Source organism: Sceloporus undulatus, chromosome 1 (genome assembly GCF_019175285.1).
Source record: "Sceloporus undulatus isolate JIND9_A2432 ecotype Alabama chromosome 1, SceUnd_v1.1, whole genome shotgun sequence".
Taxonomy (NCBI): Eukaryota; Metazoa; Chordata; class Lepidosauria; order Squamata; family Phrynosomatidae; genus Sceloporus; species Sceloporus undulatus.
Genome location: NC_056522.1, coordinates 294585216 through 294612048, shown reverse-complemented (window position 1 = coordinate 294612048; position 26833 = coordinate 294585216). Strand labels below are relative to the sequence as shown.

The following is a 26833-nucleotide window of genomic DNA, read 5'->3' as shown; positions in this document are numbered from 1 at the left end:
CCTTGGGTTTTACAAATTTATTTCTAGACTTTTAGGGGAGTTTTTTTTCTTTTGCTGGAAACTTATCTGTTACAGGTCTGTTCGTGACAATGTGCATTTCAGACCAGTGATGCCAATAAGTACAATATATATATAAAAAAGTACAAATCTGAATTGCTTTGCTTTCTATAGATCGTTATAACAATGTGACAAATAAAGCATCTCTGTTGGCACGTGAACCTGCTTATCAGCATTTGGCCTTTTTTCGTACGTACAATACTTAAAATTTGCAGTACACGCTGCTGTTTCTCAGTGAAACACCTAATATAACCAACAACCACTAACTCAACAATCTTGTTTGGTTCAGAGACACAGAGATGCCACAAACAGAAGTGTCTATGAGGTAAGCAGTAAGAAATGTTCCTGAAATTTGGACAGAATGTATTCAGTCCTCCTGGGTCCTGCGACTGCTATAGTAGTATTACAAGGCTGTTGTCTTTTCCATTTGAATAAGCTTTAGGTAGGATCTTAACTGCATTTGCCCTCAAAATGAAGTTCTAATTCTGTTTTGGTTTAGCAGCATACAGGCAACTAGATTATTCTTCACCGTACAACTCTGTTAGCTGGCTTACTTATGAGATTTACAGGCTGTTGCTTTTTTAAATTAGCATTATGCTATAATTAACATCAACAAAAAAAACCTAATATATCATAACAGATTAAACACACAAAATATTTAAATTCCAGAAGATAACCTATCATACCGCATGATGATTCCCTGTTGATGGAAAACATCAAAGGGCATATAAGAGTTATATTATAATGCACCTTTCATATATCAAATGTGGCTAATAACACAGCTTAAAACTACTATGATAATAAACCCCAGATCAGAAAAAGTATCTGCTTTATAAAAACACAAAACAAAAGAACCTGACATTACTCAATCTTCTGAAATGTCTGCTGTTTTTTAAAAAATTAGCACAAACTAGTTGCAAATCGCGAGACCCATTCAGAATAACGTCCAATGCATTTCAGTTTGCAGTAGAACTATGAGGCATTGTGAACAAACATTAAAACCTGATCTAAACACGGTTAACTGAAGTATGAGGTATTGTGGAACAGGAACCTTTTTGGAATAGAGCAGTAATCACATTAAGTAAAATTGATCACATAAAAAAAATCTACCCAAAAAAAAGATGTCAATAATATAATTTTCTATGAGAAAATTTAAAACCTATAACATGGCAGTATATGACATTGTATAAACAAAAAAAAAAATGACCACAAAATAGCAGCAAAACACAATGACAAAGATACAGAAAAGCAATGTTAATTTTTTTCAACTCATGCTGGGAATTTATCCATAGCAGCTCAATAAAAAAAAATGGGAGCCTCCGCTCCTTTTTTTTCCATTTTAAAACTTTTTTTGTTTTTTTTTTACAATCAACACCTTAGCGGCAGTTTCTCACATACATTTTGCCATCACATTCTCCTCAAGCATCAACTTCAACAGCTATGTCCAAGTCCCTTCAGCTACTTTCTACAATAATAAAAAGATACATAGCCAAGATGTGCAAATTTTCTATTTGTAGCTAAATTAAACAAAAAGAGGGAAATATACTGGATTAAGAACTTTTTTTCAAGTACACCAATTCTACACTTTTAACTATGGCGCTTTCTTAATGTTATACTGGAAATGTATCTGGGCCAAATGTGGTACTATTTTGACAAGTTCTTGCTTCGTAAGTAAGAGGAGTTAAAACTGCAACATCAAGGGCAGAAAGATCTTTTTTGTTTTCTCAGAATCAAGGGGGGCGAGTCATTTTACAAATTATACTGGCCTTCTGAAATCCTCTGCAATAAATATTCTTTTTAGCCTTAACTATAAATTATATATTTTAGTGTTTAAAAGCCTTCAGTTGTACAACATCTAGAGACAATTCTCAAAATGTGTGTCCTATAGGTAAACCTTTCAGGCCCCTAAATTTCTATTTAAAAATATGAATTGGCACCAAAAGATTTCTAAATATATTTTCTACTGAAAAGGTTAGGAAGATATCCTGGCAATTTTGTGAATGCAATTTCTCTGACTGGAACACAACCTTCAGAAAAAAACGAAACACGCCTTTCCTCAACACCATAGTTAAATGCACTTGCTTTGCAATTCCAAGTTTGCACACAAGCACTTTATATATATATTTATATATTTATATATATATATGATTTCCAAACCATTCCATTTGAAGAAAAAAAATTCCCACACACAAAAAAAGGAAGTATTTCCTATACCTAATGAACTGAAAGTGCTTTGAAATGGAATGGTTTTAAAACAATTTTTTTTAAAAAAAGATAAGCTGTGGATTCAACCTGGACATAATTAGGCGGTGTATCTTTTGGGTAAAAACTAGCAGTTTTTGTATACACAGGTAACTAGAAAAATAGGAAGGTTACACAAATATATTATGTCACTATTGCAATTTCTCTTTACCATTGGAACTGTATGTTGGACCTTTTCTTTGCCACACTATGGTGGAACCCTAGAAGCCTTATGCACAGGCAATCCACAGGCACAGGAGATTAACATATAATAATGCTGTATACTAACATATACTAACGTAAAGGTTACATTGACCATTTATAAGGTGAAGAGGATAACAACCTAAAGGGGATAAAATAAACATTTACAGATGACTTATAAAGTGACTAAATGCATAAGCAAGCAAGATACAGAAAAGCCTAGAACTGCATTAAAGCTATACTTTTAAAAGGAAAAAAGCACACACACCCAAAACACATATAATCTACCTAAAAAACAAAACAAAAACAAAACCCTCTTCTACTTTAAAAATGGTTGGCTTTTTTAAAATGCAAGAATCAAATCTATTAACTCCCCTGGAGAGATTGTGTGTTTATGTGTGTGTGTATGTATTCATCTGTGTTAATGCCTATTCTTACAACATACAGACAAAAACACTTTTAATATAACCCCCCCCCCAAAAAAAAATATTCTAGTTGATTACTGTTGTACAAAGTCTATTTTTGTAGTGCGAACCCCTGGAAATCATGCAAATATTATTTTTTTTCTTTTTTTAAGACAGTTGGGGGAAGGGGGTGTGGGTTGCCTTGTTAAAGTCACAAAGGGAAGGAAGGAATAGCGAAGAAAAGAATGAATGACATTTTCCCTTCTGGTACAAAGAGTCATGGAGAAAAGGTTTCTTGGGGGAGAAGATCTTGATTCCAATTCCTTCTCAGATGCCCTTTCACTGTTTGCTGGTACTGGCAAGCAAATCTGAAGTCCTCCTTAAATATTCACATCTCTAACATCAGTGGGTGTGCAGGAAAGATCAGCTTCATCTTCAACAGTCTTTGTTTCTGAAGATATGTTGTGTTGTTGTGCTTGGCGTAGACTAGATTCAAGGAGGGATTCGATCTGTTCTTGGCAGGCTCGTAAACAATCCTGGGGAAATTTAAGAGAACGAGAAAACTTCTTTAGAGAATACAGAGCAAATTGTAAGCCATCCAGAAAGACCTCAGAAAATAATTACTTTAAACCATGGTCACCACTGTGTTCTCAAACTCAAAAGCCAAATGCACATGACATATGAAGAAATCTAAATACTGTGCCACACTAGCAGACATTTACTGACATCACTGAACTTTCTCTTTACTCTTTCTTCTACAGACCTCAGTTCTCTAGAGCAAGTATTGAAAGCAGGCAAGAGACAGCAGGTGGATTCTGCCAGCAAAAAAAATCACAATGGAAACCTGACTAGATATTAATTACAGTACTAGGGGGAACAAGGCACACTGCTCGGCCTGACCCTGACCTCCTCATTTTCATGGAAAGCATTGAGCAATGCCCACTTACATGCACAATTGAGGACCTTGTATCAAGCCTTCCCCAGCATTGAGATCATCACGTCGTTTTTTTTTACTGTAATTTGCTGCTTTGATTCCTGGTTTTATGTCGGAGTATTCAGATTTGGGAGGTTTTTTTTTAAAGAAACTATGTGTGTGGAGCTGATGGTTTATATATGTATGAATTCAGGGATGGTCAACTTCCAGGTGTCAGCTTCTCTTAATCTGATTTGCCTAGTAAACAAATCCCTGGTTACAAATGGGGGGGGGGGGGGGGAGTATGTTGGGAGCCTTGACTAAAAAGTGTTTTTTTTTTTAAAAAAGTTTTTTAAAAAAAATCGATTTCCCTGTTCTGTCGTCTTTCCCATGGTAAATTCAGTGGTAGAAGCCTGGGAACAGGATACTGTGTGTTAACTGTGTATGCACCTTCAATTCATTTGCTCACTTATGGTGTATTAATTTTTCATAGCGTTTTCTCAGACAAGGAAACAAGGTGGTTTTGCCAGTCCCTTCCTCTGAAATATAGCCTACAGCACCTTGTATTTGTAAAGATCTTGTGCTTTTAGGGACTTTATGCCTTATAGGTCCTGTTATAGATGCCTCTAAAAGGTAAAGGTATTTCCCATTGACAAGGTTGTCAAGTCGTGTCTGCCCATAGGGATGTGTGTGCTCATCTCTGTTACTAAGCCAAATAGCCAGAGTTGTCAGAGACTACTCTGTAATCATGTGGCCAGTATGATTGCACAGAATGCTGTTTACCTTCCCACCAAAGCGGTACCTATTTATCTACTTGCATTTGCATGCTTTCGAATTGCTAGGTTGGCAGAAGCTCGGACTAGTGATAAGAGCCAATCTTGCAATCAACAGAGTCAGCGTCTTAACCACTTGAGCCAGCGGATCCCTTTTATGCCTTATAGATACTTGTCATGGTTGCCTCTAATACACACACACACACACTGTGTAAAAATAATTACAGGTTATTTATTTCTTCTAGATCTTTGCTTAGCTATCACAATACCAAAGACACAAGTGTCCACTCAAATGAAATAACACTGGCCTCTTTCTTTATCACTAATATTGGTGTAACACTTTGAAAAAAGCCACGATAATACACTTGTCTCTCCACATTTGCAGCTTTGACTTTTGTGGCTTTTATTCACTTATTTTATTAATATGTTCTCTCTAGGAATATCTAGGTCCTCCATCACAACTCTATGGTCAATTTTAACCAAAAGTTGCACTGAAGGACCTAGATTCCTAGAGAGAACTCACCACTGGACATCTGTAGCTCCTCCAGTGCAATTCTATGGTCAATGTCTGGCAGATGTTGACCACAAAGTTGCACTGGAGGACCTAGAGATTCCTAGAGATGTGTTCTCTCTGCTAAAAAAAGTGTTTTGTTATTTGCAGTTTTTCCATATTTACGAATGTCCTGTGTCCCTAACCCCAGTGAATGTGGAGGGAAAAGTGTATATCTAAATAATCACATCCTACATCCAAGGGACAACACCATGCGTGCTTTGTCACCATCCACATCCACAATTAATTTGTTGGGGGTTTTTTGTGTGAAAACAGGAAGAGGATTGCTGGACCAGACCAAAGGCCTCTCTAGTTCAGTATTCAGTTTGCATAGTGGCCAATGAGCTACCTATTAGAAGGCCCACCAAAGGATGATTCTCCATCGTGTACTCCCAGCTGATATAGGGGCTGTAGAAACGGGTGGCAAAATGCTGCCCTTCTTTGCTGTGTATCGTTCCAGGAGCAGCCAAACCGCGTGGGAATGATACGCAGCCAGGAAGAAGCTGCCTAGAGCAACTTCTTCCTTGTAGCATCATAAAGGTTGCGATGCAGCCCTATGAAGCCGCTTCCTGTGTGCGATGTGCGGACACTGTGCATTGTGTGCGTCATCATGGTGGCCCCCGTGTGGCCAGGAAACCAATGGCACATTCTAGGGTTTCGGAGCGTGCGGTTGCTGCAAGCTCTGAAAACCTAGGATCATTGCTGCCACACCACTTTCTGTCTATGTGTATCAGGCCATAGAGAACATACTGCATTCCATGACACACACATTGAGATGACTTCCATGACAAAGGCAAATCCACACTAACTCCTAATATTAGCCTAGCTTAGGAGGAAGGTGGGAACCCTTTCTTGCTGCTGCTCAACAGTCAAAAGTCAAAAATTCCTGCAGATAGAATCATAGAGTTGGAAGAGACTACAAGGGCCATGCAGTCCAACTCCCTGCCATGCAGGAAGACACAACCAAGCACCCCAAACAGATGGCCACCCAGCCTTTGTTTAAAAAACCTCCAAAGAAGGAGACTCCATCCAGGGATCTGCCAGTAAATCCTAATTTACCTTCTGCCAACAGTGATTTTATATAATAATAGCTAAAAAGCAAGTACAGTTGGCCCTGCATTTTCACGTGGGATCCGTTCTGGACCCCTGCAAATATTCGAGGGTGGGGATCCCAGATCTGTGAGTTAGGAGGGGCAACTGTATTCTTATTAAATACCAAATTCTTATTCTACAATCCAGAACAATCAATGACTTCTAGCTAATAGAACATCTAGACAGGACAGAAACCAGGCAATTCAAAGCTGACAAACAAAGCTAGTCTGGAGAATATTGGTGCCTGTAATACAACTATTAGTTTTATTCTGACATACATTAGACTTTCCCAACACCGCTACTGAGTCCATCACAGTATGTATTACACTGCAGTAACTTAATGATAACCTAGCCAGTCTGCTCAAAAATCCCATCTGATTTCATAGGATACACCAGAATCTTTGAGAATCCTTTAAGTTTAAACCAGTGATTCACAAACTTTGGTCCTCCAAGTGTTTTGGATTTCCAGCTCCCAGCTGGCTTGGCCAACAGCCAGGAATTCTGGGAGCTGAAGTCAAAAACATTTAGAGCACCAAAGTTTGGGAACCACTAGTAAGCGTGGGGGAAAGAGTCTGGAATCTTGGAGAGTAACACATCTATTGGGGCATGAACCTTTGGTACCACAATTTTTCTTTTTCACAAAAATTCTTTTTCTGTGGCAGACTACCATGGCTACTCTTCTGGAATTTGCTCTGATAGTAACAGACACACCAACTAGAAATTAAAAATGGAAAGAGACCTGGGAGATCATCAACACACGTATTCCTTTATATTAGTACAACACCTTCACTGCCAAGTGTGCAGGGCTGGTTCAGAAAGGCAAAACAAACACTCCCATATTAGTTTGGTGAAATTCCTCTGGCTTACTGTTTACCTCCTGTCTTTCTAACAAACATTGTAAAAGCTTTGCTCAACATGTTTAACTCTGTGCATTAAGGAACTTTGAAGTTTCCTTTTTGGATTGCCTTTTCTGATTTAACCTATGACATGCGCTAGCCCTTGCGGTGAACCCAGTCTTCCATGATAAATTGCCGTCAAAAGTGTTAGGATGTGCATGACTGAAAATGAATGTGGTTTTCCTGAGATGGTGACCTGCCTGCTGTTTTCTTTATTTTCCTGTTTCAATTCTGCCTTCATTCAGAGGCTTCTTGTGTGATCTACCAGCTTTTCAACTGATTCCACTGCCACAAGAACCTTCTCTACTACATGGCATTGGGAGTAAAATAAGATTAAAAACCCAAGCAAGCAATTCTCTCCAAGTCCCTTCTGAGGGAGAGGGAGGTTAATCCCACCTCTAAGCAGATCAGGCCATCAGTTACAGCTCACTGAAAACAAATAACCTTTGACCTTTACTGGTTTAAACTCTAGTGTAATATTTCCTCTTGACAGAGACACAGTATTTTAAATAGCAAAAAGAAACACTCTGCATCCTAAAGTCACTATGCTGTAGGCAGCCTACTACTCCTTGCCTTGCCCAACAAAAGGCACTAACATGGTCTCTGCATGGTACAAAATACCTTCTCTCAACCTACAATTGTTTTTAAATTCCCAGAAAGGATTCACGTCAAAAAGAAATGTAAAAACTCTTGATATTTGTCTACCTGCTTGCAACTGTTCCAACCATAACTATACATAGGCTGAGTATTCCTTATCTCAAATTCTTGGGACCAGAGATGTTTTGAAGTCTAGATTTTTTGGATTTTGGAATACTTGTATTTGCATATCGGTAAATAATGAGTTATCTTGGCTATGGGAATCAGATCTAAACACAGAACTCATTTATGCTTCATACGTATATACCTTTTACACATAGCCTGATGGTAATTATATATATTTTCATGAAAGAAAAGTTTGTGTACATTGAACCATCAGAAAGCAAATGTGTCACTATCTCAGGCACCCATGAAAAAAGTTTTGGAGTATTTCGGATTTTGGAATTCTGGATAAGGGAGATTCAATTTGTAGTATATTCAGCAATTCCAAACTCGAAGAAAACAATACTGTACAGATTTTTCTTGTAGTTATGCCCTACCTATCCATGTATGAAACATTATCACCTCAATTCAAATAATGAAACTCCACAGCCTGGAACATTTACTTTTTTAGGGTATTATGGCCCAGTACCAATTGCCATGCCATTCTGCATAGGGGATTCTGAGTTTAAGTCCAAGGGAAGAAATTTTTCCATGCTCTCCACATGTCAGATATAAGATTTAAGGCAATTATATACAGAGATAGTTTTAAAAAAGGGTATTTTCAACGGTAAAACCAGGATCATAACCCTAATAAAATAACAATTTCCAAGGTCTACCTTGTTAAGCTGCTCAACAGTTTACCTTAGAACTCATGCTGTGTTTCCAAAGCAACCCAGTACTTATTTACAACCCCAGGGATCTTCACCAGAAAGGAATGGATCCACTAATCAAGATAAATGGAATGACAGTGTCTAAGTAAAGATGGGTCCATTGGTTTGGGGAAGCACGACAAATGTATGCTATGTTAAAATTTTAAATACTGCAAGTGAGTTGCTATTAGCAAAACCCACAAATGTTGAACACATTTGGTAGCCAGTCAATAATTTCAGCTGCTTCAACTGACTTAGTCTTCTGGCAGATGTTGAGAAGCCAGGGTTGGGATAAGTATCTTGCCTCCACTCTGGGCTCTGAACAATGTCTGACAAGGACAAATCTTCCCTGTGGCCCCTGATTTTCTGATCAGAAAGTGACATAGACTGTCACTTGGGCTGTATATAAATATTCAAAATTATGATCACTGAAAGGAAGTGTAGGGCTGTGGAATCTGCCTGTTACCTTCACAATCATTACCCATGAGCTTGAAGCTGAAAGGCGGACAAGAGTCTACTTACTCCTTTTCTCCTTTCATGCAGTTTATAACCTTAGAACAATCAGGTTTCTGTGTTCAGCAATCTATCTTTTTACAGATCTTCTATCTGAACATGACTGGTTGGCCCTTGCACTCTCTTCCAACTCTATGATTCTATGATATGATCATCGTTGTCATCATCCTGTGCCCCCCCCCAAAAGTGGGACACAAAACAGCTTACAAATTAAAAGAACAATACAATTAAAAACATACAGAAGTGAGTATTAGAACAAAATTAAACTAGTACAGTATTAAAACACACTACACATTAAAAGAATAAAATGCAATTTGAAAACATAAAAGCATTTAAAAACAGTATACCTGAAAGGTGGTGGTGTGGGGCCAGAATTTGTTAACTTATTTTTTTGACGACCTCTCCTTAGAATATGGCCAGAGTGGCTTGGTGGATTCGGGAGAGAGGGGATCCAAAAAAGTTATTTTTAAAATGTCTGATAGCAGGTCTGGCAACAGCTTTAATTACTTCTCCACTAAGCACTGTTAATTTCATAACCAGCAAACAAAACTCACTTGGTACCTCATTATCACCCAAGCCTGTGATGAAGAAGGATGCTATAACATTCCCTACTCCCTGGGAGTAGCCATGACATGCTAAAGAACTTGGAGAATGGTTGTGGTAGCAGCATTCTTTGCCTGGTGCAATGTGATCTCTTTTCTCCTCTAAGGTCTCTTGTGTTGCATGGCAAATTCAAAGAAATGTGGTCCCTCCAGAAAAGAAAGGGGCAATCACTGACAAAATTATATTTATGTTTGGCAACAGCAACCTACTGGCTGTATTTGTTCCTGAGAAACTGTATGTATGCAATAGATTGTCTCAAGTCAAATTCTACTAGTACTAAAGGCATGCAGTTACTTAGTCTTACCATCTATCAATGCTTACATTAAATGAAGATTGAGGCTTTTAACTTAAACAACTCTTCAAGAAAGAATACTGATTTATTTTTGTCAGCAAGCTTCATGTATATCTCAATGTAGGCAATACCATTTGGATTTTTAAACAATAAAAATGTTTCCATCAGTGGATAAGGTGTTGGATCTTAATTTAGCTTTAAGCGCTTGTTCTGTTCATAGAAGAAAAAGCTGGCATTTCCCCCCAATTCCCTCCACCATTTGCAGTTCTGTCCCTGTTCCAGAACATCCACCCTGTAGTAGATTTTCAAAGAGTCTGAGGGGTTATAGGATAATTCAGTAGAAGGTGCATTACCCTGCTTCTGTTGATAATGAGTCAATCATAAAATCACAGGTTGGAAGGGACCACAAGAACTAGCTAGTCTAACACAATGAAGTCTGGATCCAACCCATTATCTTTGTGAAGTAATCTTGGCATATCACTTTAATGTGGCACTTTTAGGTCTGTATATTTTGTATTATAGTAATAATTAAGGCGTTTGAATGAGGTCTTTAAACAGAGGCTAGATAGCCATCTGTTGGGGATGCTTTGATTTAGATTTCCTGCATGGCAGGCAGTTGGACTGGATGGTCCCTTGCGGTCTCTTCCAACTCTATGATTCTATTTTGCATTTTTGTTTCATCAAATGTAGTTACATATTAAAATTCACTAATTTAGAATGATACAGGCAACAGGTGTTAAAATGTAGATGATCTAAGTATATTGAGATCTGTAGAGAGTGAAAATGACTCTCAACTTCTGCTCACTAACGGAACCACTGTCATCCAGCTGTTGGATATAACATTTGTTTGAGGAAACATCTGATACATAAATGTACAGCATATCTATCTATCTATCTATCTACCTACCTACCTACCTAGGTATGTAGCTAGATAGGTGGGCAAACATCTAGACAGGAAGACACACACACACACACACACACACACACACACACACACTCTGCATATATACATATCCATGTAAGTTCAAATTATGTAGTAGGTACCTGGATTTCATATATTGTTTATCCTGGACTCATATGTACATGGACTTTATGTAAATGTCACATCTAGCATATGGGCCTATAATAATACAAAGGAAGACACCACACTCAGATGACCAATGCATGGCCATGATCTTGCTTCTTCATGCACAAAACTTCTACCCATTTAAAATTTGTCCAAACTACCACTAACATTTGAGAACAAATTCTTGCCTTAGTTTTACTAATATGAGCAAAAAAATTCTAGTGTAGCAAAAACAGTGATTGGGTTGATATCCAGATAATTTGAGCATAGATAACGAAGGAAATTAAGAAAGAGAGAGAAGATTTAGGAATCCTTTGATGTACCATTTCCTGTCATGTGTGGTTTATGACAAGAAGATTCTTGTATGAGGCTTGAGAAATAAATTCCAATATATTAACAGATAACATGGAAACCCAATCAATCATATGTAGAATTTTATGGTCTTGAAATAAATGCCAGGCCAAATTCAACCTGTTTGGAAGAGGGGGTCAAGAACACAACTGATGGGAAACAGTCCAAGAGTTCTTCTAATTGTGCTTATCTTGCTTCTAATTATCACTGATCAAAAGTAAAATGGGGAAATTGGACTCCTCCAACATAAACATGAACACTAAGGCCTGTTACAGACTGCCAAAATAAAGCTGCTTCGGGTCTCTTTGGAGGTATGCTATTTAAATGATGCATGGGTCCTAAGAGTCCGGAGGTTGCACCAAAGCCACACTCCATTCCTAAGCACTGGAGTGCAGCTTTGGTACAGTTTCTGGATTCTTAGGATGCATGCATCATTTAAACAGCATACCTCCAAAGAGACCCGAAGCAGCTTTATTTTGGCAGTCTGTAACAGGCCTAAGGGAATTTCAATCAGGTGATATTCATTTTAGCTTTTACTATCTCATGGCTAAAGGTAAAAGTTTAATCACGAAACCTCCAAATCTTCTTGGTCACCTATTCAAACCAAGACCTGTTAAGCGTATTTTAAAATGTTCAGATGAATGATCCTGTGGTTTTTAAACAGTAAGGTTCTTGGTCTGGCTTCTAGGATCACATTCTACTTAATAGTACTAAAATAACATTTTCAGAAGGCTGAACACAAACGCTATGCTTAAGGTATCCAACGTTCTTAATAATTCAAAATACAGCTCAATAAAAATAACAAGAAAGCCCCCCCCAAAACAAGTAACAAAGCAATAATACTTAATATTAATACAAATAATTATCTGATTTACTTTTAGGTCTTACAGTGTTTAGTGGTACTCTTTTGTTTAGTTTTGGAGACTCCCACTTTTACTATAACTTCCATGAGGTGAATGTTTATGTTCACATCCACACAGCTATACACCAAGCACCAGGCACTCTCTAAGATGCTTCACAAGCTTTGCCTGAAATTTGGAGGAAGGTTCAAAAATTTGGCTTTTAATACAGCTCCAGGAAAAGTCTTAGTGATAAAAACACTTGATTTGATGCCAAAGATCCCAGGTTCAATTGCTGAAATCTCCAAGGCAAAAGAAGGAACCCCATGTGAAGTTCTCAAGAATGCCTGGCACTCTGATGTAGGCAATGGCGATCTAGACAGATCAAAAGATTGACCTAGCACTGTATATGATGGCTCCTGACATTCCAGCCCTACAAAAGCTACTGCAGGAGTAAAAATTATTTTAAATGTATTTTTTAAAAAAAATTGGCAGGAAAAAAAAGAGGCAGTACTGTCTTCAGCTCTTTTTCAAAAAGGAAAAGGATTTTTTTTCCCATGGAAGTACTACCTTTTTTTGTCCTATACATTCTGAATATATCATACTTTGCTAATTTGAACACGATTCTGACAATTTATTATTTTTAAAAATTAGCATACTGCAATTATATATGCTCTGGTCTAACCATCTAAAAATCTTGGGATGTGTCAAAGACTACTTACAGAAGCGTAAAGAGAAAGATAGATATTGGCCAGAATCTTGTTGGGCCATTGTGCACTCATAAGTGGGCTTAAGTGTGCAGGAAACAGAATTGTGAAGATGTACAATGTCCATATTCGGTAGAGGACTGCTGCTTCATAACTATGTGGCCTGACTGGTAAAGGGAGCAATAAGCAATGTGACACCAATGAGGGGTTCTGGTGAACAGCAGGCACGTCCAATGTGCACTGGTTACACATCTTTGAAATTCAGTAACTGGGTTTCTTATCACCTCTACTTTGTTACATGTACACAGATTTACACTGTGTGAAAGAACGTACAGGATTCCAGCCATATTTTTAAAGAATAAAAGCTCAGTTTGCTTGTAAAGATTGAATCTCTCTTATCTGGAATTCCAAAATCCAAAATTGTCCAGATGGGTGGCTGGGATAGTGACACCTTTGCTTTCAGTATACACCAACTTTTTTCATGCACAAAAATATTGAAAATAAGTAGAAAATTGCCTTCAGGCTATATGGATAAGGTACATCTAAAACATAAATTCATTTCATGTTTACATTTGGTTTACATCTGTAAGATATCGCCTTATGTATACAGAAATGTTCCAAAATCTGAAAACAAACTGAAATCCAAAAAACAAAACAAACAAATAAACACACACACACTTCTAGGCCCAATTATTTTGGATCTGAGAGACTCAGCCTATTTTATGATTCTATACCTAATTGCAATTTTCAAATTTTATACTCCCTTCTGCCTGAAAAAGGAGGAGGAGTACATTGCTTCAGAGGCCCCTCCTCAAATCAAGGCATGTGGGCAAGGTGGCCTGGCAACACAGGTAGTATATATACCATTTGGGTTCCTTTCTGCTGCTATGGCTCTAGATAGTCCATCCCTGACACCTTACTCAGATGGGTTTCTACTACCAAGGCAAGAAGCAGCCACTTTGAGGACTTCTGAGGCCTGGTGGAGACTCCTCACAGAGAAGCCAATCCTGCCCAAATGACCACAGGCTGAAAACATTGCTGTTTGCAATATCTTCAACAAGTACAAGTAGAACTCTACCTGCAACTTATTGCACGTAAGACATATGTTCTACAGCATTTCTCATGCTTTCATCAAAGCAAGAGCTCAGAGAACAACGTTAATACTTTGGGATTTAGTTTTGTTTTTCTTTATGTGACACAGTTGGCATGAAGTAGTCCCTCTGTGTCTAAGCTTTTGTTTTCAGCCATAAAACTCCTTTCCTTTTAAAACAAGATCTGACCTTAAGCAGGTCACATTCAAATGCACTGTTCCACCTGGTTCTGAGATCAGCCATGTGATATGATCTACTCAGTCTTGTATATCAGAAATGTTTAAGTACTGCTTCCTTTTCTAATCAGATATTCACTATCAGTACACCAAAGCAGATCACTTTAGTTGTTATTAGGTCCCTAGTGAAATGTCCTGAATTGGTCAGTAGCCAGGTATACCCACAATGTTTGCAGACAGAATGAAAGGTATATAGGTTTAGTTGCTGGAATAACTACCTCATCTTCTTTCAATATCTGAAACAGCCAAGAGCTCAGGCAGTGAATTCCAACTGTTGCAATTGAAACACTTAAAATGCTACCTTCAAACTCAACTGCCACTGAATCCAACGAAACTCCCACAGAAATACTTTTAACAAAGACAGAAAACCGTGCTTAGGACAGCAGGGTGAAAACTACCACCTGTGTGTCCCATTTACTCAAGGTAACGAAGACCATTTGGAAGTATGGCAAAGACTGTTGAACATGAACAAAGGAGATGCCAACAGTGCATCTTAACAGTATACATGCCATACAAAAATAGGTTGTGTGGCTTTCAGTGAAATTTATTTCCAAACAAAACACATTTCTCTGGGGCTCTATGACATAAATCCTTGTTTGTCCCAATTCAGTTAAATCCAATGAATTAATAAGAATTTTATGTGAGTTACATTTATTTAATAGGCCTACTCTAGTTGAGCCTAACAACTGGATTTTCAATTTGGTAACAAGCTAAAAGAGTACAGTGAATTCAGTAGAACCTTGGACATGAGCAAGCAGTTGATTAAACAACTTGCTTGGACTGAATATATGTAATCTTGACAGAAAGACTAGCTTATGCTTTAATACTGCGAAGGGTAAATGATCACCATCTTAAACCCACAGAATGCAATACCAACATGTTCCAATTACTATGAACTTTCAAGTCCTATTTAGGGAACTAGGTTTGATTAGTACAAAACATGTCTCCATACTCTTAGATTTTGTTTATTTATTTATGGTATGAAGACTTCTGTTGTGCACCAAACATTTGGTTGCAAGCCACAGAACTGACTTTGACTCATTGTTGGCACTTAAAGACCTCACAAGAACCTTTTTCAAACATCTATTTATTGGGTTTTCATTGTTCCAGCACAAAGATAAATTCTTCTCCAACTTCACGCACCATTAGGGCATGGATCATTGACTTTAGGTCTCCCTTGTAGGCTCCCTTCCTGCCCATTCACTCATGAAAGGTTTACTGCTCACTAGTTACTGATGAGCATCTTCAGGAAGTTGCAGAGCAAAGAAAGGAGATCCCTATGAGGACCATCTACCTCTTCACAAGATCATGGGAGAAGCATATTAAAATCAAAAAAGGAACAGGGGAGGAGAGGAAGGAATTCAGTATTATCTACTGTTCAGGTCTGTCATGCAATAAACCAATTAGATAATTAGAACCTCCTTAAGAATGTTTTCTCCTATATCATTTAGCATTAGAAAGAGCCTTATGAATGGTCAGAAATAAAGCTAAAATATCATTAAGTTGGTTTATTGCAACCATTCTTTCTTCAATAGCTTAATTACCAATAAACCAAATCAATATAGCCTTGATTTAAGAGTTTCTGCTTTCTTTTCTTGGCACTTCCTTTACTAGAAGACTTAGGGTGGTGGCATTCATCCCAAGCAATACAGACAGGATGACGTCTGGCAACCCATGTAAACAACAAGCCACTGGAAAATACAAGGCAAAATAACTTTTGGCCCTTGCTTCTAGTCTACTTCACAAGCAGAGCAGATGACATGCTGAGGCACATGGATTCACATTAGATCACTACATTGCATCAAAGCAGTAAATTGATCACTTACCGGGTCACATTTGATAACTTTTGATAGGAAATGTGTGAGGCATTGGTAAGAGAGAAATGTGTTAGTGTTCCCAAGATGAAGACCTTGCACTGCTGCTACCACACTACCAGCTGCAATCATGGAAGGTGGATTCGAAATAAACTTAACATCTGTTAGGGGAAAAAACAAACAAAGAAACAGAAATGAGGTTGTTTATTATTATTATACACTATTTCTTACAAATGCAAGTAAAAAAAGATTACCCAATCTAAGGCTGATGCACAGCAACCTAAAACATGCAGCTAAAGGCTTCTTTAAATACTGCAAAAAAAATGTTCCTGCAAGTGTTAGGATCTAGGCCTACCATTCTTCTAGAGCAGTGGTTCCTAACCTTTGCTTCTCCAGGTGATTTCAACTTCAGCTCCTATAATTCCTGGCTGTTGGCCAAGTTGACTGGGGCTTCTGGGAGCTGAAGTCCAAAACAAATGGCGGACCAAAGGTTGTGAACCAGTGTTCTAGAGAAAGCTTGCCTCTTCTGTCATTCCTATTATTGTCAGCCAGTGGCACTGTAGTTGCCTGGCTGAAACACACCTGGAAGGCACCATGCTGGTGTCCCCAGGTGACTCCCTAAACATCTTCTGGTTTTGGAAAATGCTACTGCTGTACACATGCCTTAGAAACCAGTCTGGGTAGAATAGGATACAGATTTTATTTGCCATCAATAAGGAAAACGGATAGATGAGTAATTACATCTTACTGCACTATACATTGTTCCTCTGAAATATGACTATAACTTTGCATTCAGCTAAGGCCATGAAAATATTTTGCTGTTAGTTTTATTTTCATTTTATGTGTTGCACTGTTTTCACTCTTTGCTGCTTGGCTTTTTTATGTGTCATTTCCATTTTTTCACTCACTGCATTTTAGATTTTTAATATGCTAACTCTGCACTTCCCAGAGAATTTATCAAGTCTAGAAGTGCAATAAGTACTTGTGTTTATCACCTTACTATGGGTTTGATAGTGGAGCCAACACTGAAACTGGATTTTGATGATGTCCAAACCATAACTTTTAATTATCTAATTTTCCTACATATTCAAGCACAACTTCCTATCACTAGAGAGCAATATACAAAATGGCACCTAACCACTGAGCTCCATATTTACTAAGATGCACATTGCACCAATTTCAACGGTATTTACTCTGAAGTAAATAACATGGAGTTGCAGCTTAGGGCTTCTGTCATCATCATGATTACTAGGATGTATTTCCCTGCTGAATTTATTCCTCACTGCACACACACAGGATAAAGATCTTAGCACATTTTAAAAATAAGTCAGAAAAGTCAGTCCCACTTAACAAAAGCTGAGATTCTCAAATATAGCAATAGCTGTGGATCCACAGCTAATTAAACTGACACTTCCTCTTGTAAATGTTTGGCTTCAACCTATCCACTTATCAGTGACTGCATTCTATCCTGGCAACAGGGATCTAATGTAAATCTGGCACAACTAAGTGAATGGGGTCCCAAAAACTGGCAAACAATCAGTTACATTCTGATGTGACACCATGCTGACAACAGCCTGGGCCCACTTCCAGACTGCACTGCTGTAGGTCTTGCTAGAGCCACTCCCAAGATTGCATGGGCTGTAACTGCCATCAACAGTATTTCTTCTTATGCCATCACAACCAGGTAACAATTTTTATTGTTAGGCTAACAATCTTCATCTAAGAAGACATGTCACTCATGACCATAACCAACGATTTAAAGAGGGGGAACTGGGCTCAGTTAGAGTGAAAGCAGAAATGCCAGCCTATGGACATGCGTTTATAAACATTTCCTACAGACTACAACAGACATGTCTTTTCTTTTCTGATTCCTAGACTGTCAACATAATGTTGGCTTTCATTCTTAAAATCCACTTCTGAATACTGTACATTGTTCGTAATGCTATTGATTTTTATCAACCAAACAGCATCAGGATTACTCCCTTCCTTCCAATCTGAAGTTGTGTGAGTAGATTTCTGTTCACTCAGTGGGATTTTGCCCTCTGCTTCTCCTCTATAGAACTCTACCATATCTGTTTACATGGATGGTGTCCAGCTTTCCAAATCAGATTTAGATTGCATAGGAGGCTTCAAGAAAGGTGAATCACTCTCTCCCATGTTTCTGCTGATGTGAGCATTTTATCATCCACTTGGAAAAGTTAACTGGACACAACCCAGTATTTCAAAATTAACCTGTTGACAATAGATGTTTCGGACTTTGACACACATACTCCCTTACTACTGACCATCTCCGTTGGGAGGTGGATATCCCAAACTTCTGAAGGTCCAAATGTTTAAACATCTGAAAAGGGCACCACTTCAAAATAGCAATACACACTTTTTCAATGGGATTATTTGAGACAGAGCTGGCAATTAAAAATATAATGGAGTAGAAAAGTTTATCGCACCACTGCCTGCCAATATGACCACTGGCCATACTACCTGGGGATAGTGGGAGAAAAACCTGGGCTACATCTACACTGCAGAATTAATGGTAGTTTGACACTGCTTTAATTACCATGACTCAATGCTATGGAGTTCTGGAATTTGTAGTTTTGTGAGATACTTAGCCTTTTCTGTCAGAGTGCTCTGACAGAAAAGGCTAAATAAATTATGAATAAACAAACTATGAATCCTAAGATTCCATAGGACGAATCCAGGGCAATTAAAGTGGTGTCAAACTGCATTACTTCTGCAGTATGGTAGTAGTCCTGGTGTCTAAGAGATGAACTGTTCAAAAGATAAGCAGTTTGGAGGCTTGAGAATTCTGAATAACCATTTCATAGTCCATGAACATAGGTTATGTTGGCTGGGTTCAGGGAAGGCACTAGGCTGCCTACACCTGATACATATATGTTGCCATTTAACCACAATAACATGTCTCGAGACATTGTGGTGTAGTGGTTTGAGCACTGGACTATGGCTTTGGAGACCAGGGTTTGAATCCCCATTCAGCCAGGATCATGCATTGGGTGACCTTGGGTAAGTCACATACTCTCAGCCTCAGAGGATGGCAATGGCAATATCTCTTCTGAAGAAAGTTGCCAAGAAAATCCTTTGATAGGGTCACCATAAGTCGGAAACGACTTGAAGGCACACGACAACCATGTTTTGAGGCTTCCTTTCAATGACTCATATTTTTAGAGGCCAAAGATATTTATTCTTCCCAATCTCACTGACATAGCAGCGTTATTGGTTTCCCCCCAATTTTGGAATAAAATATCCCATGTGTGAAATATAAGGTCCAAAATCGGGCTGATTCACACAATTACAAAACTACCTGCTCATTTGGCACCTGTAGAGCATTTTTCTTTAAAGAAGTAATAAACAAGAACACAAATTTCTAGTCACACCCTCCTTCTTTCCAAGGTGGATGAGTGATAATGAAGTTTAAATGGTCGGTTTTGTGTCTGTCCTCATAACCACTCTGAACAAGCAACATGGACAGACTTTTTTGTTGCAACACAACAAGGAATTATTTGTGGCAGAGACCACTAATTTCAGCATATTAATCAGGGGGGCCCTGCTTGGCTGTAATTGGATGCCCCCAAGTGAAGAGTGTGGCATCATTGTCAGTCTCCATCGCCTCATCTTGCGCTATTGAACGCTCAGGAACAAGGGGGCTTCGGTGAGATGAATTAGACCTGACACAGCTACAATGGGGAAGGGGCCCCCCTCAATTGAAGCACACATCCCCAGTAGCCTATCTGAGACTTCATCCAAAAAGAATAAACAACTTCAGTGTTGTTAAAAAGAGAGGAGGGAGGGAGGGTGGGGGGGAAAGAGGAGAGAGAAGAATGCCAGCCACCCTGAAGGGAGGACAAAGCAAGCATCTAGGCGCTGTAGCGCTTCTAAAAAAAATTCCTAACAAGGCAAGTCACCCCTTTTTCCTTTTTAAATGGAGCAGCAATTCCATCCGTCTGGAGAGCTGGGGGCTATGAATGAAAATCTTTTCATTGAGGCAAATCAAACCTCTGAACATAAATCACTGGCTGCAAGATGCAACAGGTTCCAACTGGTCACATACCTTGAGACTTCCAATTTTAGAAAGGCTCAGAGAACAGAAGAGTTGTTGCAAACCCATTTCAAAGGAAGGGCTTTTTTTTGTGCCAGGAGGAAAAAAAAATCACATTCAGGAACTATCAGAAATCCAACTCAGAGGAACACAACGAATTATACTACCCCATCTCTCCCACTTGCTTCTCTTGATCATTTCACTTCCAGTTGCTAGCAGTGGTCTCAATTTGGATCAATGAAGCTCATTTCATTTCTGCTATTCCTTCCATTGCTTAACCATGCCAGGGCCCTATTCATTAGGCTAAACAGCTCAAGGATTTTTCTTCCCCTTTCTTGTTCTTCTCCTTCCGCCCCAAGCCTCCAACAGCACAAAAGGAGTCTTTGGTGAAAACATATTCAAAACAAAACAAAACAAAAATTACAAAGAAAATCCATTTGGGCTAGGCAGACAGCTGAAGGAGGCTCACAAAAAGAAATCCATTTTAGCATCACCTTGGCTTGTAATCTTTTTTATATTTAGAACAAAACTCCACTCATAGAAATCTTCCAACTCCCCCATCCTACCTCCATCAAGCTTAAATTGTTTTCTTTCCTTATTTAAATCTTTAAAGGAAGCAACTTTACTGCTTCAAACAATATCCAATAGTAAAAAAGGATCTTTACTTCAGTGGGCATTCAATAGTCTGATCATTTGCAAACAGAGTTTGTAACTCATTCAAGGTGAAGCCTAGCAAATTAGAAAGGCGCTACACAGAAATGGCAAATCTAGTCCAAGCTGTGGCAGAGCCATGTATCCTGTCTTCTTTCTCTGATCTCTAAGCATCCATAGTCAACTAATTTTTAAATGGTTTCTAAGGATAAATCCACCAATGTAACACCCTATTAAGCACTATTTATTGGGGTTATAGGGAGAGGAAGAATCCCTTGTTGACCTCCACACTCCTTTAAACTGGTGTAAAAGATTTCTGGACAAGGTTTGTATTCACCAATTCATTTTCCAGTTGTACATAGGGCATTTCAAACAATGTTTAAGATAGGCCTCTAGAGGTGGCTTCTAAAAAGAAACATAACAACATTGACAACAGATCAAAGTACTTGGCTCTTTGCAAGACTCCAACCTTTGAACTATTCTTTGTGGAACTGTTTCTGCCAGTGCAACAACTCAGGTTAAACATCCCCATATTTGAAAGAGGGGGCTGGATGAGCACAAGAAACAAACACACAAAAAGTAAATTAAGCTAAAGCTACAGCTGTGAACTAGGCTTATCCCACCAATAAGTTTTGCTACTGCAGAATGTTTTGATTTTTAGCATGGTTGACTATACTATTAAGTTGGGTACCCCCCCAAAGTTGGTTAGCAAAATAAATAAATAATATTTGAGTGATTCGAAAGGTATTGGCAACAAATATTTTCCAACACCCTCCACAAAAAATACTACCTACCATCCTAATGTTAGACTTGGAATGAAAGACAAGCTTGAAATACAATAATGACATGTTTTTTCTTTGGCTAAATTTCCAAACCAGAACACGCAGTAGGAGAAAGACCATATAAAATTAATATGACGGAAGGGAAGTTGCCTATTATTCATTTTTATTTTTGTTCTTTCCACAAAATTCATCTCAGTTGTGACATCACTATATCTTGCTCCAGCATCAATTTCACCCTTGGATTTTTAAATGTAATTCAGATTTTTTATTTTAGTGGATTCTGTATTTAAAACAAGCAGTCCCATGCTCATCTGGGATTATGTTTCTTCGAATGAGCTGTACTATATGAAATCCATCTATCAACTCTTGGTACATGTGGCTTTTTTTGAAAGCATCAGTTAATACATGTGGTCCTCTAGTCATAAGAATGAAAATCCCATCAGCCCTAGTTGGTGTAGCCAATGATGATGAGAATTACAATCCAACCATAGCCAGAAAACAAAACATTCCTAACCCTGAGATAGATCTGAGAGAGTTAACACTAGAAACTTCCTGTTAAAGGAACATGTGCTCTGGCAGACTTTGCTTCTTTGTTCTTTGGCCACTCTAGAACATTCTTGCCGCACTAGAGCTGTTCCTCTTTTTCCGTCTACCAATGGATTTTTCTATTGAGCCTACCACCCTCTTCCTCCCCCACCCCCCAAAAAACAGCCAGTTCATCAAAAGAATAGGAATGCAATGAAGCATTTCTAACTCCACACCCTGTCTTCTTGTTTAAGGACTGGGGGAGGGATAGGAAATTGAGAAAATAAAGTTAAGTATGGGGAGGTGCTTGAGAGTGCGGGCATGCAAGCATAGACTGCCTGTGAAACCCCAAACCAGGCCTCTCTGTGAAATCCTATAGTTGAGTCGGGTGTCTCTAGCTCCTCTTGAGGCTTCAAGAGCACATGGCTTCAGCAGAGCACGTGGTCAAGTTGGGTGCGGACGGCAGAGAGCTTTCTCTCTCATGGCCAGAGAGCTTTTTGCACATTTCCATGTTTCTCCTCTTGCTCTCTTGCCAGAAATTCTGAGCACTGGGAAGGAGCAAGAAGGGGCACATTTTCCCCCAGATGTTCCAGGGAAAGCAGATACACAGCCTTTACCCTAAGGACTGTAAAGCAGCAGCAAGAGCAAAAAGATTTTTCAAAGGCCTACCAATCCAAGGTCTCCTTGGCAGACTTCTGAGGTTTTAAAGCCCCACAATGGACAACCTTCCTAGCCTTTCTTTCAGGCTGACTGACATTGTTTAATATTGTCAGGTATTCCACAAAATTCTGGAACTCACAGGGGAGTTTAAAAAACAAAAACCACACAATAACAATACCACTTCTTTTCTGACAAAACTCACCTTGGGCCAAGTAATCCAGAGTCAGAAAACGTGACTGTGTTTAGCACCAAGCATAATCTATGATGACATTTAGGTCCCATTTAGTTCCCCATTTACAAGAGTGCACTATGGGATTCTGGGCAGTGGGGAAGGGAAGAGGGTGTGTTTGCTGGGGCCCACGGACACACACGCAACACGCCGTTTTTGAGGGTGCAAGGCTCATACCTGTAGCACATAGAGCCACAAAAGTCTGGGCGTGTTTACGGATGATCTGCTTGCTGTCCTCAGCCACAGGCATTTTATTTAGAAAATGTTCAATAAAATCATGTGGGGTCATGGCAGCCAGATTCCATTTCAGCTTATTCACCAGAAGCAGCTCCATTTGCTATGGGGAAGGGGGAAGACAGAAAGAGGAGAAAAAACAACCCCCGGTTACAAAAATTCCTTTTCTACACATGGCTAGAAATGCAAAATTTGCAGCTATCATAACACCCTATGGAAGCTTTATTTTCGGGTGGCATGTTTCAGGCTACAGAAACTGGGTTCTTGCCAAACACAGCAGCAGCCATAATGCCACCAAAGAAGGGAAGTAGGCGGGAAAAGCGCCTTTCTACATGAAAATTACATAATTCGGTTCCCTCCCCCCTCGCTTCCCCCAGCGCCATCATCACCCAGCTGCTCCCAACCAGTGTTTCATTAACCAGCACGGCCTCTGGTTTCCAGCGCAAGAGGGCGCCAGACACCTATCTTTCCCCCACAATCTTGCTCCTGTATTTCTCCTTCTTGGGAGTTCATAATAAGGATTTAACATATTAGGGAATTTTCATTCAATTAATCTACCACACAATGTGGGCATCAGCTGTCTACGGGGTTAACTCATACCCCAAGGCTTACTCACCCAATGCCCCAATGTTAGGATGGCACATCAACTGATCCTGGTGCACGCTTATTTAAAAATATAAAATCCCTCTGAAGGGATTGGGAATTATTTCCAAGTACTGTGCAGACAGGACTGCATCCCATTTGGAAATATTGAGCATTTGAGCCTTTGTGCTCAACCACTGGCCACGTATCCAACTGTACGTTTTCCACGTGTGCCTGTTCATGCAACTAAATTAAAGTTTGCACAGATAACTGAGGGAAGAAGTCAAGTGAGCAAACCACAGTTTTCAGTCTTAAAAATGAGGAGGAGGTGTATATGTTTACAAGATTCAAATAGCAAGAATTTATCAGCTGGTTTTCCTTTGTGCAATTCTTTGTTTTAGTTCCCTGACGAGGCAAAGTATGAAATTACCAGTAATTCGTTGGGTCTAATGGAGTTATCAGTGTAAATACACAGTTTTTCTGCAGTTAGAGGAATGGTTTCCTTCATTTTTGAGGCCACGAACATGCAGGTAGCTCCCAGCAGTTGCAAGCGGCTTTTCTTAAGGGGTTCAAAGGAAAGGTATCGGTCCAAATAATTCATAGCTAAGGGGAAAACTTCCTCTTCGCACTTCTGCTCCTCACAAACCTGAAGAGGGGAAGGGGAAAAAATAAATAGAAGGGGAGAAAAGGGAGAGAAAAACAAGGAGAAAGAGAGAGTTGAAATAAACCAGTTTAAACTTTGTTTTGGAACCAAGTTGTTTGCTTTTCCTTCAAAGCAGAGAACTTCCAAGTTTTCAAAGAAAAGTGGAGGAAAAGCCAATTAAATGGGATTGTATTAATAAAAATAAAACCCAACAAACTATCAAGAGAAATAAAAGTGTCTTGTGTGAAAGTGGAGTGAGGGGGGAGAACTGAAAGAGAAAGTCGCAAGTGAGGGGGAAAATGTGGCGTTGAAAAACGTGGTCGGGCGTTGAGGGGGGTTAAAAGAAGGGATAAGGCCTGAAATCCAGGGCCCTGGCCCTATACTAGACGTAGAAAAGGGGGTGCCCCACAATATTTGGGGTTTTCTGTGGGGCTGAGGTGCCCCCTGTTGGCTCCAATGGACTTTGGGTGCTGCCTCCCCCCCCCCCAGTCTCCCTCTTGCTCAGACACAAAGGTGGCGTCGAGGAGAGGCAGCTCCACGCGCTTCGCTCTTTTTTGCCCTGAGAGACGTCATCTTTTCAAAAAATATTTAAAAATATTTAAAAAATCACCCGGGGCTCCAAAAGTGGCTGAAAACAAAGCCCAAGCGGTGCTTGATCGATCCCAGCCCCCCAAAGCCCCGGGGGACCCTCAGGAGAGACACCCCGAAGTCAAACCCAAGGGCCCCCCCACTCCTCTCCAAATCTCCTTTTCCCCTCAGAGGAAGAGCAGCGTGCGACATCGGCCAGCAGCCGGCCTTTCGAAAATTAATTAAAAATACTTCCCGGGCGGCCAGCTTTTCGGGAAAGGGCTGAAAATGTAGCCCTGGCTCCCCTGCTTCTGAGGGGACCCCTTTGGAAGGCGTCCTCCGAGGGGGACCCCCAAATTTACACTCTTTTTGGGCGGGCGACCTCTGCATGAGGAGAAAGTATGTCTGTCTTCCTGAGGGAGAAAGAGAGAGGGAGGCATGGGGTTTTCTCTTTCTCTCTCTTTCTGGGAACAAAGGAAACTTCCCTGGAAAGACCCCCCCAAGTTTTCAGCCCAGGGACCCCCCAAGGATCCCCCTTTGCCCCCCATTTCCCTCAGGCGGGCTTCTTCCCTTCCCCAGTTATTAATAAACCCTTGGCCCTTTGCAATATAAAAAAAAGAACAAAGATGGCGCGTAATACTGGCACGAAGAGCACTTGCATACGTGTCCATGGCTTATTAATTTTAAATAAAATCCCCCTCAAAAAGGCAAAGTCAGGTCGGGGGATCCCAATGGGGACCCTCTGGAGCTCCTCCTGGGATCCATGGATCCCGACCCAGGATCCCAGAGCCACCAGGGAAGAGAGAGAGAGAGAGAAACACAGAGAGAGAAAGGGGACACTTTTGGGGGGGAAACTTTCAAAACTTCCACTTGCTGGTGTGTGTTTTTCGGGGAGAACCCCCACCACCATCCCCTTAGGTTTCTTTGCCCAAATCCATTCCAATATTGGGACTCCTGGGTGCGTGTATGTGAACAAATATTATATTGTATAAAAAGCAACAAAAATAAAAAGGCAAGAGGAGGCAGGAAGAGGAGAGGAAAGGGTGGCCTTTGCAACGAGGTTTTTAGGGTGCAGGAAATGCAAGGGAAAGAGAGAAAGAGAGAGGGAGGAAAGTGAGCAAAAAAGAGGCAGGCACGCCACTAAGACACAGCAATGCTTTTATTGCAACTATATATATATATATATATAGTTGCAATATATTAATAAATATATAATATTTGATCCTTTTTTGCATTTTTGTTGTTGCAAGAAACTCTTTTTGTTTTGTTACCAACCTCCAGCATCCAAGTGGCCACGATTTTCCTCATATATGGTAAGATCTCCTTCTGGACGCACTTGAAGTAGGAGACGGAGGGCGAGCAGGTCTCCTCGGCCTTGAGCATCGTCTGCAAGACCCGGTCGTTGAGGAGGTTGGCATCTTGGTAGGCTCTCCGGATGGTCTCCACTTCGCAGCAGAGCAGCTGATGCTCCATGGCTCCCCTGCGCTGCCTGCACCGCGCCTTCCTTGCAAGCGCCCCTTGCCCTCTCCTTCTCCGGCTTCCCTGGTTCCTTTATTTATTCTTTTGCAGCAAGGCTTAGAGTCACTTCTCTCTGGCCTTTTCTCCTTCTTCTCCTTCCCCTTTCCTTCCTTCCTTGCCTCCTCCTTCCTTGGATGCTTGCTTGCTTTGCTTTGCTAACTTGCTGGCTGCTCCTCCTGCCTGTTGCTACTGCTTGCTCGCTTGCTGCTGCTGCTGCTGCTACAGCCCTCTGGAGGCTGCAAAACTTTCTAACTTCCAACAAAACTCTCCTGTCTTGAGTCCCCGTGACGTGACTGTTGTT

General features: G+C 39.9%; 1 protein-coding gene across 1 annotated transcript; it reads right to left on the bottom strand.

Moving 5' to 3' along the window:
• Positions 1 to 2: 2 nt before the first annotated feature.
• CCND1 (cyclin D1) lies at positions 3 to 26833 on the bottom strand. Its single transcript, XM_042473694.1, has 5 exons — positions 26290 to 26833; positions 24235 to 24450; positions 23166 to 23325; positions 16100 to 16248; positions 3 to 3439 (listed from the first exon to the last, which is right to left on the bottom strand). The coding sequence occupies exons 1-5, from the start codon at positions 26485 to 26487 to the stop codon at positions 3284 to 3286; spliced, it is 879 nt and encodes a 292-aa protein (XP_042329628.1). The 5' UTR covers positions 26488 to 26833; the 3' UTR covers positions 3 to 3283.

Bases quoted from the DNA above. Each gene is read 5' to 3' on its own strand.
- CCND1 (XM_042473694.1), bottom strand. From the start codon at position 26,487: ATGGAGCATCAGCTGCTCTGCTGCGAAGTGGAGACCATCCGGAGAGCC. The intron at 24,451-26,289 runs GTTGGTAACAAA...TCCCCTCTTCAG, and splicing joins TGGCCACTTGGATGCTGGAG to GTTTGTGAGGAGCAGAAGTG. The intron at 16,249-23,165 runs GTATGAGCCTTG...TTCCCCTAACAG, and splicing joins TGTGGCTCTATGTGCTACAG to ATGTTAAGTTTATTTCGAAT.